The sequence below is a fragment of the Amphiura filiformis genome, unplaced genomic scaffold, assembly GCF_039555335.1.
Source record: "Amphiura filiformis unplaced genomic scaffold, Afil_fr2py scaffold_597, whole genome shotgun sequence".
NCBI classification, from domain to species: domain Eukaryota; kingdom Metazoa; phylum Echinodermata; class Ophiuroidea; order Amphilepidida; family Amphiuridae; genus Amphiura; species Amphiura filiformis.
In genome coordinates, this window is record NW_027306061.1 from 1,052,528 (window position 1) to 1,068,748 (window position 16,221).

Below are 16,221 nucleotides of genomic sequence, written 5' to 3' on the forward strand. Positions count from 1 at the left end.
AATAGGAAATAAATGATAAGCTCCCGACATGCACGGTCAAAATTCATTATAATGCTAATTTTTTCACGGCAGTGAAATGATGCCACTTTCCCCACATCTCATATGCACAGTTTATCCTTACATATCATGTGTCATGAATAGGTATTGTAGCACACCAGCCTTGTGAATAAGAGTCTAGGAAATAATTCCTAATATCTCATACCCTAGTTTGTATGCCTTAATATCTAATCTTGCCACACTGACAACTTACTAATTAGCCCTAACCCAGAAAAGAGTCTGTCCAGGAGTAGGAATTTTTTAGCCTTTTTTAGAAACATGTTTTCAATTGGCTTATAGCCATCACATGCTTACAATACACATAACTGATTGGTTAATCAAAACTAGCAGGATCCTGGCCTGGCCTGATTACAAAGTAAACATCATTCTGTATAGAAAACTGTGTAGCAAGCGATTTACTTCAGAAAATTACTACACTGCTCAAAACAAAGTCCATTATCTATCATAGTTAATTGAATGTTAGCTAATGTTTATTGACTTCATATTGGTGTTCATACATATCCCTGACCCTGACAAAAGCTAGCAAGAGCAAGCTGTGTAATTATTTTGTTTACTTGTGATAAGATACAATTTTCCAAATTTGTTTCCTACTGAGTAGGTGACTTGTAGAATTCCTTTAAAAAGGAATGGGCGCCCAATGTGAGCTTGGTCGTGATGTGGTAAATTTCATGGTGTTTAGATTTGGCATTATTATCTCTTGCAAACCCGGTGACACCTCATTATAGAAATCAGACCTGTCGATAGGTTGTAAGAGGGGATAGCCTTTTCCAGGCTCGAATTGGGCCATTATATAAAGAAAGTTTTGCTACTTTGCAATGCAATAAAATCCTAAATGCAAAACGACATCCTGTAGGTGGCTCCCGAGGTGGCTTAAAAAACTAAATGCAAAATGAGGTTTTTAAAAATATTGTTTTCAGAGTCAAGACGCAGGTATCATTATTAAGCCTCAAATCACTTATTTATTGTCGAATAAGTGCAGAGTAGGTTAGATATAAATATTGAATGTTAGACCAAAGTAGCTCAAAGTACATGTACTATACACTTGATCCGTGAACTTGTCTTTTTTAAAGACAAATTCTTGTTATATATAATAGCAGCATAAAATTTAACTGCAGCTTATTGCATTATTACAACATCCGTTTTCAAAAAATTCTAACATAGAAAGGAGTCCTCACAGAAGACAGACTTATCGATCAAGAGTTAAACATGTCGTGTTTAATTACATATAATACTTAGAGGACAAGCTATAAACATGTATTATACAAGGAGATGTTTGTTTTCTTTTATCTTGCATCTTCCACTTATATGCACCTGTATCTCTATATTTCATATTAATATCAGTTAATACTGTATGCACTAATTATATAATGAAAACTGATAGAGTGGAAAGTTTCGCCATTATAAAAATCCTTTGTCGGGTTATTTGTGGGCTCCACGTTCCTCAGTAATGCTTACTGTAGAATAGAAATTGGGTTGAGCAGCTTTGCTCTTATTCTGGAGTTCCCTTTTGAATTTGCGATTGGGATTCATGATTCCTCAGTTGGTTTACTGTCGAACAGAAATTGGGTTGAGTATTTTTACTTTTATCTTGAAATCCCATCCTTTTGATTTTTCCCTTTTTTTTCTTGCTTGATTTGGGATTCATGATTCCTCAGTTGGTTTACTGTCGTACAGAAATTGGGTTGAGTATTTTTACTTTTATCTTGGAATCCCATCCTTTCTGATTTCATTCCAGGGTTGTGTACAAACCCTTTGCTTGTAATGATATAATGGCTGAAATCTTTGTTTATGAAAATAAAATTATTGTCTATCCTGATAGCCAATAAGTATTACCAAAAATTGCTGTTGCCTTGTGTGTCATTGTCTCCGTCTGGGGTTAATTAGCAGATCTCCTAAGCAGATTACACTTAAAGCACACCTTATCAAATGCTACACATTGTTGCTGTGTCTTGCATTTACCCCCGCATCCTTTGCATGGTGCAAAGTTCTAGCTCTAGTAGTATGTTTGTTGTGCTGGTGGTGGGCCTTGTCGTCCATTCCTTGGTGCAAATCCTGGTTGGCATTGATGAAACTGTTGTGGTTGTTGTACAACATTTTAAACATTTTTTTAAACAGTTATAATTTAAAGTGTTTTTGTTTTATTTGCTGGATCATTTAAATTACATATGTTAAGGTTCATCCCTGAAATCACAACAAATTTGACATGGATCAACGAAGTAGAATCAAAGAGTACCGACTCTGCTTGTGTCGTTCATGAAATGTAATGTACATACCTCCAGACTATATCACTATGCGCCTGGCAAACATTGATTCAAAGCCAAGCACTATATGCCCAAACCTTTGAAATGCTCAAATTATTTTGAAAACTTGATTTTGGGCCCTTGCAGATGAATACCTGAGGTAAATTATGCATTCATGAGTGACCAAGATGGCGGACTTGCCATAGTGTTAAGTATATGCAATTTTGAGTCGCTAAACTTTGGGTATAATATCTTTGACATGGATGGACTTTGTTATATTGAGGCACTTGGTACTACGCATTGTCATGAAGGATTATTCCCACTTGGTCCAATCCCATTTGGTCCAATCCCACTTCGTCCAATCCCATTTGGTCCAATCCCACTTGGTCCATTCCCACTTGGTCCAGTTCCCACTTGGTCCAATCCCATTTGGTCCAATCCCACTTTGGCCAATCCCACTAGGGCCATGTCCCACTTGGTCCATGTCCCACTAGGGCCATGTCCCACTTGGTCCATGTCCCACTAGGGCCATGTCCCACTTGGTCCATGTCCCACTAGGGCCATGTCCCACTTAGTCCATGTCCCACTAGGTCCATGTCCCACTAGGGCCATGTCCCACTAGGTCCATGTCCCACTAGGGCCATGTCCCACTAGGTCCATGTCCCACTAGGGCCATGTCCCACTAGGTCCATGTCCCACTTAGGCCATGTCCCACTAGGGCCATGTCCCACTTAGGCCATGTCCCACTTAGGCCATGTCCCACTTAGGCTATATCCCATTTGGACCCGTACATAGGCCTAGATGTACATAAAAAGATGAAAAGGTTTAGAAGAACAGAAAGGAAAAAAATGAGATGATGTAGAAGGAGCAGAATAAGGTGGATGAAAAGGGTGAAGAATAGACAGAGGAAGGAAAAGAGAAGGAATCAGTAGGACAAAGGAAGGAGATGGAGACTGAAGGAGAAGAAGGGATTGTTTGCCAACATAATGCCGGAGACTATGAACAGAAATGACCCATAAATGATGATCTTTGGCTTGTATAATAATTATGTGCATAATCATACGAAAGTGGCATTTTATCATAGACCTATGTAATTTGCATAGTTCGCATTATATTATATAGACCATTTAAGGTTTGCAAATTGTGTGAACGCACATCGTCACACACCAATTTTGCAAGAAAAATGAGAGTATCTTCTATCATGCACGATAAGTTGACGAAAAAAAGATACCCTGTTCTACGTCGGTCGGCCTTTTTTTTCTTCTTTTTTTTTAAATGACCTAAAAAATCACCAAAATTTGTAAATAATTTGCAATTTGAGAAAATACAAATAAAAACTTTTGTTCCTGAAATTTCCGAAATTTGGGTCGGCATTCATTTGTACAGGTAAAATTTTTTTCCCAACTTTTTTCAAACTCTGGGTCGGTCGGGCCCGTAGAACTGGGTTTTCTTTTTTCGTTGCCTAAAAACAAAACCAAAATTGCTCCTTTCAGACTCAAATCAAAATGGGTACCATTAGACTCTGAAAACCAAAAATGAAATTTGTCATCTAAGATTCACATGACCACAACCAAATCTTGCAACAAAAGAAAGAAATGCTCTTTACAATAAACTCTATAACATCCACGATCTAGTCATTGAAACCCCCAACAAATGCATGATAAAGCTCAACATGTACATAACACACTCAGTAGATATGTACAACTCCAAATATATCAAGGAAGATGGGCCTTTCTTGACCCATATATAACAAACTACACATGCCTTTTACCAGAAGTCCATAAACCACCTCCAGATAACTTACTCTTCCATGCACATCCTATTATATAAGCCTACTAATTATTAGTCATAATGGACCTACATCCAAAATATCCACATGTTATGACTATTTCTTAAAACTTATAACCTCAAAACAATCTATATAATTATGTGAACGATGCTTCTGACATCATAAACAAACTAGAGGCTAACAAACCAGTCCCACTCTAATATCTCACTAGAAATAATAGTTGGCACAGCTATATATACTGAAACATTATTAATCTGAAGCAATAGGTATAGCATGCAAAGCATTTGAAAACTCCAGGTTAATAACATGTTTTAACAAACCACCAACTGAACAATTTAGAAATCTTTTAAGTCTCGTTCTTGACAACAACACCTTTTAAAAAAAAAATGGCATGGTCATGCATGGGACCCACTCTCAGTGCAACTTTATCCAATCTTACATTATATTCTCAATTACTGGATATCCTTAGACGACTGTGTGATCCTATACCAAAGAACAGAAGAACTTAGACAGACATTGACTATCTTTCCGTTCACAAACACTTGTTAGGGGACCTAAAATTATTTTCAGGGCCCCCTTTTGGCCATGAAAAATGTATGTCAACCCCATAGAAAATATAGTGTAAACTCATGTTCTGCGAGAAAATATTTGGGTGATTTTTTAATGAGCCTCTACAGACGGATTAAAATATTTAGGACCCACTTTTTGCATCAGCTCCCCCCCCCCTTACAACTATAGGCCCTACTATGAAAACTAAAACAAGTACTGAAAATGACCAAAAACAAATATTATAACCATAGTGGGACATGGCCCTAGTGGGATATGGATCAAGTGGGACATGGCCCTAGTGGGACATGGCCCAAGTGGGACATGGACCTAGTGGGACATGGCCCTAGTGGGACATGGCCCAAGTGGGACATGGCCCTAGTGGGACATGGCCTAAGTGGGACATGGCCCTAGTGGGACATGGACCTAGTGGGACATGGACCTAGTGGGACATGGCCTAAGTGGGACATGGCCCTAGTGGGACATGGACCTAGTGGGACATGGCCTAAGTGGGACATGGCCTAAGTGGGACATGGCCCTAGTGGGAATGACCTAAGTGGGACATGGCTAAGTGGGACATGGACTAAGTGGGACATGGCCCAAGTGGGACATGGACTAAGTGAGATTGGACTAACTGGGTCTGGACAAAGTGGGATTTGGACCAAATGGGATTGGACTAAGCGGGATTGGACCAAATGGGATTGGACCAAGTGGGAATAGCCCGTCATGAATAGCGCTGAATACTAGTACTAGTACTAGATTACTATATTAAAACCATCCCTATAAATAACCCATTACATCATTGCAATTTCCCGCAGTTGTTTGATGTGGTCAGTTATTAATGATGCTTAATCATTATTCTTATTATATCAATATACAGGGGAAAGAAGAATCATGCATCACACACTAGCACAATTATTAAACATGGAAATAACATGTATAGGCAGAGAGAGCACTTGCCCCACAAGTGGGAGGTCTGAGATTCAAGTCCCCGCACAGGCAGGTATTTCCAGATTTTTTTCTCTGGTTTATCTGCCTAAAGATGCATGTTATATTTCTATAGTAATTTGATGTTTAATTGTGCTAGTGTGCGATGCGTGATTCTTCTTTACCCTGTAAAAAAAAAGGTTATTTTATTTCCTGGAAAATTTTGGTTTCAAGTTCTGTTAAATCTTGTAGAAATTGTTCCTTTGGAATATCATTATGCTGTTGTCTGGCAGTCTTATCTCTATCTATGACAAATGCATTCATACCAACTCCTTTAGCTCCGTAGTAATCTTTCTCTATATTATCCCCAATATGAGCGCAATCTGCTGCTGGTATCCGAAGCCTGTCCAGCACCTGCTGGAAGATCTTTGGATCTGGTTTGTGACACTTAGCTTGTATTGATGGTAAAATGAAGGCAAAGTGTTGTGCAAGATCAGTCTCTTGAAGAATCGGTATCAACCGCTCGTCCATGTTTGATATCACCCCTAAGCAAACCCCATTTTTGTTAAGAAATTTCAACATCTCTTTCACCTCTGGAAAGACATGCCATGATGATGCATGCTTGTAATCTTCGTAGAGTTTTGCAGAAATTTTTGCAAGCGTGTTTTCTTCTGTATATCCGACTTGTTGGAAAGATTTGTGCACAATTTCACCCCACCACTGTTCGGAAGTAATACCACTTTCCGCACCGAAGTTTGGGCGTTTCTTGTTTTGTTCCTTGTAAAGTGCACGATATGCTTTGCCAAGTTCATCAGCATTTACCTTAACAGCAAAGTGACTGGCAACTTGGGCATACTGTTGACCAACTGAGTTCCTCACTTTTATCAATGTGTTATTCACATCAAAGGTTAGGACTTTGAGTCGCAACATGTTTGCTAAAAATGGTTCCTCATGAATAACAAAACTTCTGTCCGATAATCTGAAAGATATAAATGAATTCCATTAGCGTGAAGGGTGAACCCTACTCGTGTGAAAAATTCACATTTGCTTGTGGAAAAAATGTGATAAATTACTTTCAAAGTTTCAAGCAAAATCAATTCTGGTTAAAAAGCCACTTCAAATGAACTTGTGGCAGTGTAGACTCATTTTGCAGCAGTCCTGTATAATTTCATGATATGGAACTTCGGACAGCTCCATATAGTACAGCGCATAGTCCGATGCAATCAGCAATGGACTGAAGCTTTAAGCTGTAAAACACTTGGAATATGCCTTAAAACTTTTTGCTAGCCACACATGCACTGACCTTGTATACATTATTTTTGTACAGCTGGTCATGATGGTCAGTGAACGTGTGGCTAGCTGCATGTAAAAATCCAAACAGTTTGCCCCTACAGGTAGGAGGGGTAAAATGAATACGGTACTGTAATTAATTTTTGAGTCTGAAGTCGTAGCAAGTGTCACAAAATGTGGACCAGTATAACATTAAAATCTTTAAACTCTTGACAAATATGATACAGGACTTAAATTATAACTTCATAACCCACCACATGTTCTTGTAGACATGTTTCCATTTAAGCCTTCTGGCTTGCTCGAGAAGTCTAGCGTCAAATTTGCTCACCCCACCGATATCTTACATTCGAAGCTAGAGTCTAGAGCAGGCCTTCTCAACTGGCTGCGTGCGCCACTTGTGGCGCTTGGAGTTAGTCGAAGTGTCGCACGATACATTTACAATTTGTTTTCACATAAATTTTAAACAAAAAGGGGTGAAAATACCACATCTGAGCCCTTAGAAAGCCCTAAAATCTCACAGCTTCCGGGGGCGCTGCCCCCCTGGACCCCCACGGCCGGGGCTTTCACCCTTCTAGGGCCATACGGCAGGCCCCTGGACCACACCCGCTGTGCGGTCGGTCTCGCACACACTCCCTCACAAAATCCTCCCTTAACATGTTGGCACTTCATGATCACTAAAATTTCCCAGTTGGCACTTCAAATAAACTAGTTGAGAAGGACTATACTGGTCTGGAGCTATTGCAATCTAGTAGAAATCGATAAAGCATGACACCATCATTGTGTAAGTAAACCCCTGAAGTAAACACATTGATTCCATCAATGACGTAATGTTCAAAATAGGCAACTTCAGGGATAGACTATGCCATAGTCGATTTTTGATAGCTAAAAATATGTTATAATCATTATGAACGCATTCAGTTGAACTCGATATTTACTGGTAGGCCTATTATTTTATTACATCAAAATACTAGTAAATGGTTATGAAAAAGTTTATATAATTATATAAACAGTAAAGTATAAGTAGGCTTACTGAATGCTACATATTATAATGGCACTTCAATACTGATCAGTTCTAATTTTAGAATCTACCAGTTTAATAATCGCAAAAGCCTGAGGTAAAAATTGACTATGTACATTGAATTTTTAACAGGACTTTGACCGGGGGCTTCATCCCTAACAAACACTGTCAATCATACTTGTTTATCAATCCAATTTCCACAAACAGAAAGCCTAGTACATACAAGACGTGCTCATGCTTCTAGTACACAAAGGGCCGCATAGTTGTGTAGGCCTACCATGTAGTTATCAATTGGTAACATCACATGCCCGGAGGATTTAAACCGCAACAAGATCTGGGCGACCAATCACAAACCAGATCCACTTAAAGGTGCATTACATCATGGCCAATTTAGTTAGAGCAAAAAGCAAACTAAAACAGTACCAACTGACCAGCAGGGAAACTTTGAATGGATCTTAAAAAGATTCAAGTAGTGTACATAACGGAAATTTTAAAAACTGTTTAATATGTACAACAACATCCAAAATTTAGGGTTAAAAAGACAAAACAACCGACGTTTCGGGAGCATAAAAACAAGAAGTGCGGACAACAATATGTTGGCAAGACCAAACGTGCCTTGAAAACTAGACTACTGGAGCATTGTGGGGACACAAAAAATAACAGAGACAAACCGGTGGCCAGGCATTTCAACAGGCCAAACCACACTTGTGATGACATACAGATCATGGCCATTGATAGACCCAGTAGCACTAACTATTTCCACAGACTGGCTCTTGAGTCTAAATGGATCAACATTTTACAGACTTCTGCTCCTCTGGGTATGAATGTTAAAAGTCATCGTTAAACTAACTTTCTTTGGTCAGTTATTCTGGTCCTCCCTCATTGTTTTTCTTTAATCTATTGTTTGTTGCAAAATCGGACCACCTTGGTGTCTCTGGTACCCCGCTGTATGGTCTGCGAGGCATAGCCGACGCGTGGAGACGTTGGTACGTCCTGGATGTCCCACCTAGGCGGGCTGTACAGTTTCGGGTATCGGATGGTACTAAAAGTGGTCCTTTATTTTTTGTTAGGCCTTTGGCTTTTCAAAAATTTTTCCCTTCCCTTTGATATATTGCTGTTTGTTTATCTTTTGACTAGAATGGCTGACCATAGATTTGCTTTTTCCCTTTTTGACCTGGTTGGCCTGCTATACTTGCACATGCCTGTTTTTCTCACTTAATCGATTTTTCCCTTGTATGTTTTTATTATCATTCTAATTTCTTTTCATTCTATGCTTGTCACTTTCTTTTGCTGTCTTTCTCATTTAATCTCTTTCAGTGCTAGTCACTAGTGCTACTTGTTTTAACCTTGTAAAAGGGATGTTTTTATGCTCCCGAAACGTCGGTTGTTTTGTCTTTTTAACCCTAAATTTTGGATGTTGTTGTACAATGTACATATTAAACAGTTTTGGCCCTTCGCACTTGATTATTAGTTTCCTGTTTAAGATTTTGAAAAAGGGACGAGGTGACTTTTAATTATTAATTATTAATTATCTTTTATTTTCTTTATTTGGTTTGAACTATTACAAGCAACTATCGACTCGTTTTGACTAGAGTGGGCATTTAATTATTTCACTACAATATTTGATTTTATAAATAAGTGAAGGTGGAGTTGTACTCTTTGTTCATTCATCATTACTGTTGATATTATTAAAGTCAGAAAATGGCAAGTAGAAGTAGTTGAAAGTTATTTTAAAGGAGAAAATTGGAAATAAAAACAAAATAATTAATTATTTTGAGATTTTCAATTTTGGACGCAGGCGGTAAACAGGAAACTAATAATCAAGTGCGAAGGGCCTTTTACAATTTAGTTAGGCCAGAAATTGGCCTAACTCTCCATAGAGTCCCGTGTTAAGAATCTTAACCGCAATTCAAAGTAAGTAGTCCACTTGGGAAGCCAACAAACAAACGATCAGAGTACAAATGTATATGCACAATGTACACGTGGACTACGGAGAAGTCTACTTCAGGGACTGCCTTTTGAAAACTAGAAAAGGGCTGTAGAATGCTCTTCTGGCCTCTTCAAGAAGAGGTTTAGAAGAGCTGTTTGCACTGGAGTGGCCTTTAAAGCATAAAGATTTTAATTAGTCATCTAGAGGACCTATAAATTGCTCTTGCAAATGCAACTTAAAAAGAGCTGTGATAGAGGAGGCATTGCTCTGACTCCTCTCAAAAGGCAGTCCCTGAACTTTTGCTCTGAAAATTTGAATTACTTAGGAATCAGATATTTAACATGCATGACAAAAAATGTCATTTGATGCTGATCTACTGAAAAACGATAGCATACTGGATTCTAGTTTTGAATGTAAAGCTTTCCTTGAGCAAATTTGAAGCTAGACTTATATACTGGTAAGGTCAAAATCGGGCCGATGTATTAATTTATCGAACATATTGGTAGTACACTAAAATGTACACATTACGTTCCCACCATACCGCAATAGACACCCATATGAATGATGATGAAGGACACAATGCCTAACGGTGGATGTTTCTCACTTCTCCTTTACGGACGCATTTCAACTTTCACACATCCGGGGTCCCCAGCTGGGTGTATGTAGCCTACAAGCTTATAGGCCTACTGTTTAAGGTATTGATCAAAGCCAGGGACCAACGGTCTTGTGACAGAGTGCAAGATGACCGTCATCGGCGCATAGATGGAAGGCCGGGGACCTTACCTCTTCTACATATGTAGGTATCACAGGGAAACCTCGGTTAACACATTTGTTAGTCAGTCAAAATGGCCTAAACCGGCAATACAAATTTACATTGAAATTAAAAAGAAGCTTTTTAAGAAGGAAACCTTCATAAATATGTTGTCTATACTTCACTTGACCCAAATATATGATTTTTTTTGGTGATGAGAGACTCGCACATGGAATTTCAGAGAGATTTTGATAGCAGTTCCATTAAAAAAGGTGCTATCGTCATGAGACTAGATCTAGAAACACCCCGTAATGCTGTTTTGGGGAATTTTGCTAGCAGAATCTTTTTGATGAAAGTCAATCTTTGACAAGATGTAACTTTGCTACGGAAAGTGCTATGACAAAAAGGTTTTCAATGTTGGCTTTCTTTACTCAAGGGCTTTAATTTGATATATAAAATGATACAGTTTGATGGCAAATTTGAATTCACCTGGCATACCTAACATATGTATGTCAATCGTTACCATCAAGTACCCAGACCATTCTCTTGGTCGGGCTGACATCACAAAGGGGAAATAGCCTTGTAAAACCAGTGTGCACATGTGTAGTTCCCCTTTCTCGAGCTGGTTGCTATGCGCGCATTTGTGCAAAGGGGACGAAGGGGGCAATGTTCCCGGCTGTCCGACTGAGTGAATGACAGAAGTATTAAAAAAATTTACTTTAGCAAGAAACTTTAAAGGTAAGCGATGTGTTCCAACCACCAGCGGCGGAACCTTAACCCTATCCCTTACCCTAACCCTAAAATTCCGCCTCCGGTGGTTGTAACTTGTAAGACATCGCTAACCGACTTAACCAACGTTTATACCCGGTACCCCAGGTCAACATAAAAAGTGGTAACCATGTGTGTTCTAAATTTCGCGGAAAAAGGGTATTTTGTTGACTGAAATCGCGGACCGCGAAATCGCGAAAAAAGGGGGTATTCTGAGCATTGTCTCCGCGAAATTTTTTAAAAAGGGGTATTTCACAGGTTCGTTCGATCGATGTCTTCAGCCCGAGTCTTCAGCCTCCATCCTCTGGCATTTCATTGATTCCGCCCTCAATCGTCACAGCGAGAGCGTCAGAAGGCAGCTTTTTTACTATTGGCACGGCGGTTTCCCGATATAGTTGTCTAGTGGGTGTTGCACACGTATGTAATACTTTAAAGGAACCTCTGTACACAAAACTTCGAGGGATTGTTCCTCTTTGGTTCATTTTCAATTAAAATCAGTATATAGGCATTGTAATTACCCCAGTTAATAACACAGGATCATCTGGGAGTACAACAGCACACAAAGTAATGTTCATACTTGCACATTTTGTACTTAATATATTAAAATATTTGGAGTCATTGAAAAGGGGTGTCTGGAAATCTTCTCATTGAAAACCTTGAAAAAGGGGGGTATTTTTACCCTGATTTTGTCAGTGATTTGGCAAAAAAGGGGGTAAAATCAATGAAAAATCAGTGAAAAGGGGGGTTTTGAAAAAGGAAGAACACACATGGTTACCACTTTTTATGTTGACCTGGGGTACCGGGCGTTTATACGATAAAATTTAAGCTTACCACCAACTTAATAAATAATATGGTCATGGTGTTTAACTCAACTCAACTATCTTGAGGCTCTCTTTTCAGGTTCCCTGGCAGTGGTGAAGAGCCGGAAACCGTCTATTTGCACAAGAAACTTCCAACAACAGTGTAATCACAACGACACTGCACCGATCTGACAGTGTTTTGGTGTCACTGATGCACTGATCCAGGGCAGGCAAGTCGTGTCAGCTGCTGCGATCAGCTGTTTCAGAAAACATTCTAGTAACACTAATACCCCTGTGTTATGTTATTTTGATGAAATAAATCTTTCTATGACCCATAAAGAGATAAAAATTCAATTATTACTGATGTTGTTACACTATCTATATCCAGACAAATGTGGACCTTTATATGTTTTCTGTATATCTTTTATGATTGGGGATTATTTTTACATGCCAAAAACACATCTTCCCATCATTCTTAAATCGTAGTACTATTCCACCCTATTGATCTATTTATGAATATTCATTTATGATGTCATCGCTGAAAAACAAGTTAATTAATAAAATAACAAAAAACCTGTAAAAACTCACATCCCCGTCGAAAAATAATCCAAGTACCAAGGGGTACTAAGGGGATGTGAAATATTTATCTGTCCCCATGCACTGCAAAAAGATGGGGGGAGGGGGCAAATTTGGTGGGCAAAAAAAATGGGGGGAGGGTTAGCAATAATTTGGTATTTGGCACGGGTCGGGCGGTCATCGGCGGTCGAAGGGTTGGCAAATGGGGTAGGCCTACCATAAAATGAAAGGCTTGGGTACAGAAATCATGCAAAATTTCCTGCCCACTGTGCTGCACATTCAAGGCTTGCACTGATTGCTCCCAAAAATTTGGCGATATGAGATGGGGTATAAGGCCCAAGCAATTTTTGGCACGCCAAGAGAGCGGAGGGGGGGCATTTTTTGGCAGGTTATTTTGAAATTTGCCACTAAGTTACAATCAAACTGTCCGCATAATTATGCGATGTTCATTTGGGATGTCATGTCTGATGAGGGTGGGACTATTGAATGAAATAGAAAATACCCATTTGTTTTGAAATTAAAGGGTACATATCTGACGGTGAACACTACTTAACATTTCGTTCAAAAAAATCTGTTTTTAGGCAACGGATTTTAGCCAAGGGTTAAATCCTTATTTGGGGTACTTTTCAAAAGTTGATTATCGCGGGTGGTGTACAGGCCACAATGGGAGTGACCCCAAGAAACATTCGCGAAACACAAAAAAGGGATGTTTTTTCAAACCATGTGTTTTGCAAAATTGTAAAAAAAGGTATTTTCATCGAATATCACTTCTTTCAGGGCTGTCAAGTGTCAACTCTCACACATTGGCCGTGAGTCTCACGCATTGGGTCACTTTCTCACGGTCTCACGCCAATGTAGTATAATCTCACGCCTAGGTAGTAAATCTCACACAAAAAGCTGGAAAATGAGTAAAATCTCACGCATCGTCATGTCTAATTTTTGGGTCAACCATCAACCCCCATAGAAAAGCATATAAACTCAATTTTCCCAGGAAAATTTGTGGTCAATTTTTTCCAGGCCCCCTTAGGAGTCAAAACTTTTAAGGCTCACCCATTTTGCATCAGCCCCCCCCCCCCCAACAAGTGTTTGTGTGTAGTTTGAACCACCAGAGGCAGAAAATGATGACGTATGGTCATTATTATTCATGAGGCACTTTGTAGTCTAGAATAGTGCTACTTTTCCAAAACAATAATGAGTTGCAATGGCGGCCACTTCAGAATTTGAAAGTTACCGACAAATGTGATAATTGCAGAAGTTTTGACTAAATTGCAAATAAATGAGGTAATAAGGCTTATTTTTGCATATGTTTAACTTTGCGTCGTGTATCTAATGCATACGTTTAGGAAATTGTGCTGTGGAATAATAAATTTATTTAATGAAAATTAATTTAAGCTTCCTGTCTGCCTGCACTGCACTGCAGCCAGACAGGGTCTACTGCATAAAACCGGGCAACGTTATTTCTATAGATCTGCTGCGCATTCAAATTGCATTGTATTGCATCGTAATTTCATTTGTGTCTATGCTAATTATGTTTACACAACATGAACTCACATGTTTTCAAGCAAATTCGCCGAATAATAATAGGTGATCAAAAGCGATCGGAATGTTACAAAAGTACAGATCGCATTCAGCTTACTTCATATGATCTAGGTAACCCAGGCAAACCTTAGTTAACACATTTGCTAGTCAGCCAAATCATGGACTAAGTATATAGAGCACGTAGTGCGATGGACTTGAAACTCCGTTTGTCGACGTGAGGCCAGGCGATCGTCACGCTTGCAACATGTGGTCGTAGACTACGCCGGGCGTAGATGGCAGCAACATTTTTTCTTTTTAATTAGCATATTCGTGACGTCATGTAAAACTAAGTCTCCACAGCACTACGCATATTTTTTTTACGTAGATTTTAGTACTATCGTGGTGGCAGCAGCATTTTCTTTACTTTTCCAAAATGGCCCCGCCCGGGAGACGCCATTGGACGCCATGTTAGTGCAGGGTAATACACAGGGAAAGCCGACGCTGTCGCCACCTTTTTGTATTGCGCTAGCATATGAGTTGCAACGGCCTGGCCAAATTCGCCGACAATGTCAATGCATACAGGCGGCGGATGACATGATCGAGCCGGCAGCCGGCAACTCGTGAAACCGCCCTGCCGTATGGCATTTTCCATATATATCGAACCCCAACGGTTTTAGCTTGTATATTATTTATCAACATAGGCCTATTTGTTTGTGATATTTCAAGCGTTTTAAAAATTCAAAATAATCCCATTCAATTACACGGTTGACGATGAAAATTTACTGAATTTAGGGACTGCACGTCATACACCACCTGAATGCATATTTACATAGAAATTTAAAACAACTGGCCGAAGAAGGAAACGTACATAAATATGTTTTCTAATTCTATACTTCACTTAACCCAAATATCATGAATATATGATTTTTATGGTGATAAGTCACTCGCACGTGGAATTTTAGAGGGATTTGGATAGCAGTTCCATTAAAAAAAGCTGCTATCATAATGAGACTAAGATCTAGAAACACCCCCGAAATGCCGTTTTGGGGAATTTTGCTAGCTGAAACTTTTTGATGAAAGTCAATCTTTGACAAGATGTAACTTTGCTACGGAAAGTGCTATGAAAAAATGGTTTTCAGCTTTGGCTTTGTTTACTCAAGGGCTTTGATTTGATATATAAAATGATGCAGTTTGATGGCAAATTTGAATTCACCTAGCATACCTATATGATCTTTTGAAAAATACGGCATAATTTGTCTTGGTGTTTGCGGAATGCCATGCAGTAAAATATTAATACGTTGCGGCAATTCATGATTGACAACTAACAATCGGCGTGTCCTTCGTATCCTCCACTGTCAATTTCTTATCCACTCACTAATCCTCACAAAAGCTTTGTGTTGATTACGTAATGTGTGAGGCAAATTGCAATAAGTACAATGAAATAATGAGTAGGGCGGGCTCCGAGGCGGGTTTCTTCTTCATCTTACGTAACAGTATTGTTCTCCAAAAAAAACCCGGAAGCTTGTCGTTTGGAGCTCTAGCTGAAATACAGCAAGATAATGTAAGATAGTAAATGTAAACCTGTATTTTAGCTAGAGTATCTCGAGCTACTGCAGGCTGTATATACGTCGAACAACTGAATACTTTTGTAAACATTTTAGGCCTATAACAAAATGTATATTTTCGTACAATTGTACAACTATCGTTTCTACCCTATGACCTATAAAAGTTACCTGTGATCAAAGTGTCCGCAAAAAACTGGTCATCGCAAGTATCTTTGATGCTGAAAAGTAACAATATTCACGCAGGGACAGGCCGAAAACCTTACCTCGATCGTAAAATCCAGCCCATGTCATAAATAATTCATTATTGCATTGTGTAAATGTCACTGATTGTGTCCACGTATTGTTATTGTGCACCTGTTAAAGCAGAAGTCATGCTGAATTTATAGGGCCCTATACTCGATCGCTGGATCACCATGTGAATTCGCCTATAGGTGACCCCGGAGTGA

General features: G+C 39.1%; 2 protein-coding genes across 2 annotated transcripts in view; one reads left to right on the forward strand and one right to left on the reverse strand.

Annotated features, from left to right (window-relative positions):
• Positions 1–5,361: 5,361 nt before the first annotated feature.
• LOC140145741 (haloacid dehalogenase-like hydrolase domain-containing protein 3) lies at positions 5,362–12,360 on the reverse strand. The gene is made up of 2 exons (XM_072167421.1): positions 12,190–12,360; positions 5,362–6,538 (listed from the first exon to the last, which is right to left on the reverse strand). The coding sequence occupies exon 2, from the start codon at positions 6,487–6,489 to the stop codon at positions 5,761–5,763; it is 729 nt and encodes a 242-aa protein (XP_072023522.1). The 5' UTR covers positions 6,490–6,538; positions 12,190–12,360; the 3' UTR covers positions 5,362–5,760.
• Positions 12,361–13,887: 1,527 nt separating this feature from the next.
• Positions 13,888–16,221, forward strand: part of LOC140145747 (centriolin-like) — a 112,123-nt gene continuing 109,789 nt past the window's right edge. Inside the window, exon 1 of the mRNA XM_072167424.1 lies at positions 13,888–13,973. The gene's annotated coding sequence lies outside the window, so the exon portion shown is untranslated. The remainder of the gene's footprint in view (positions 13,974–16,221) is intronic.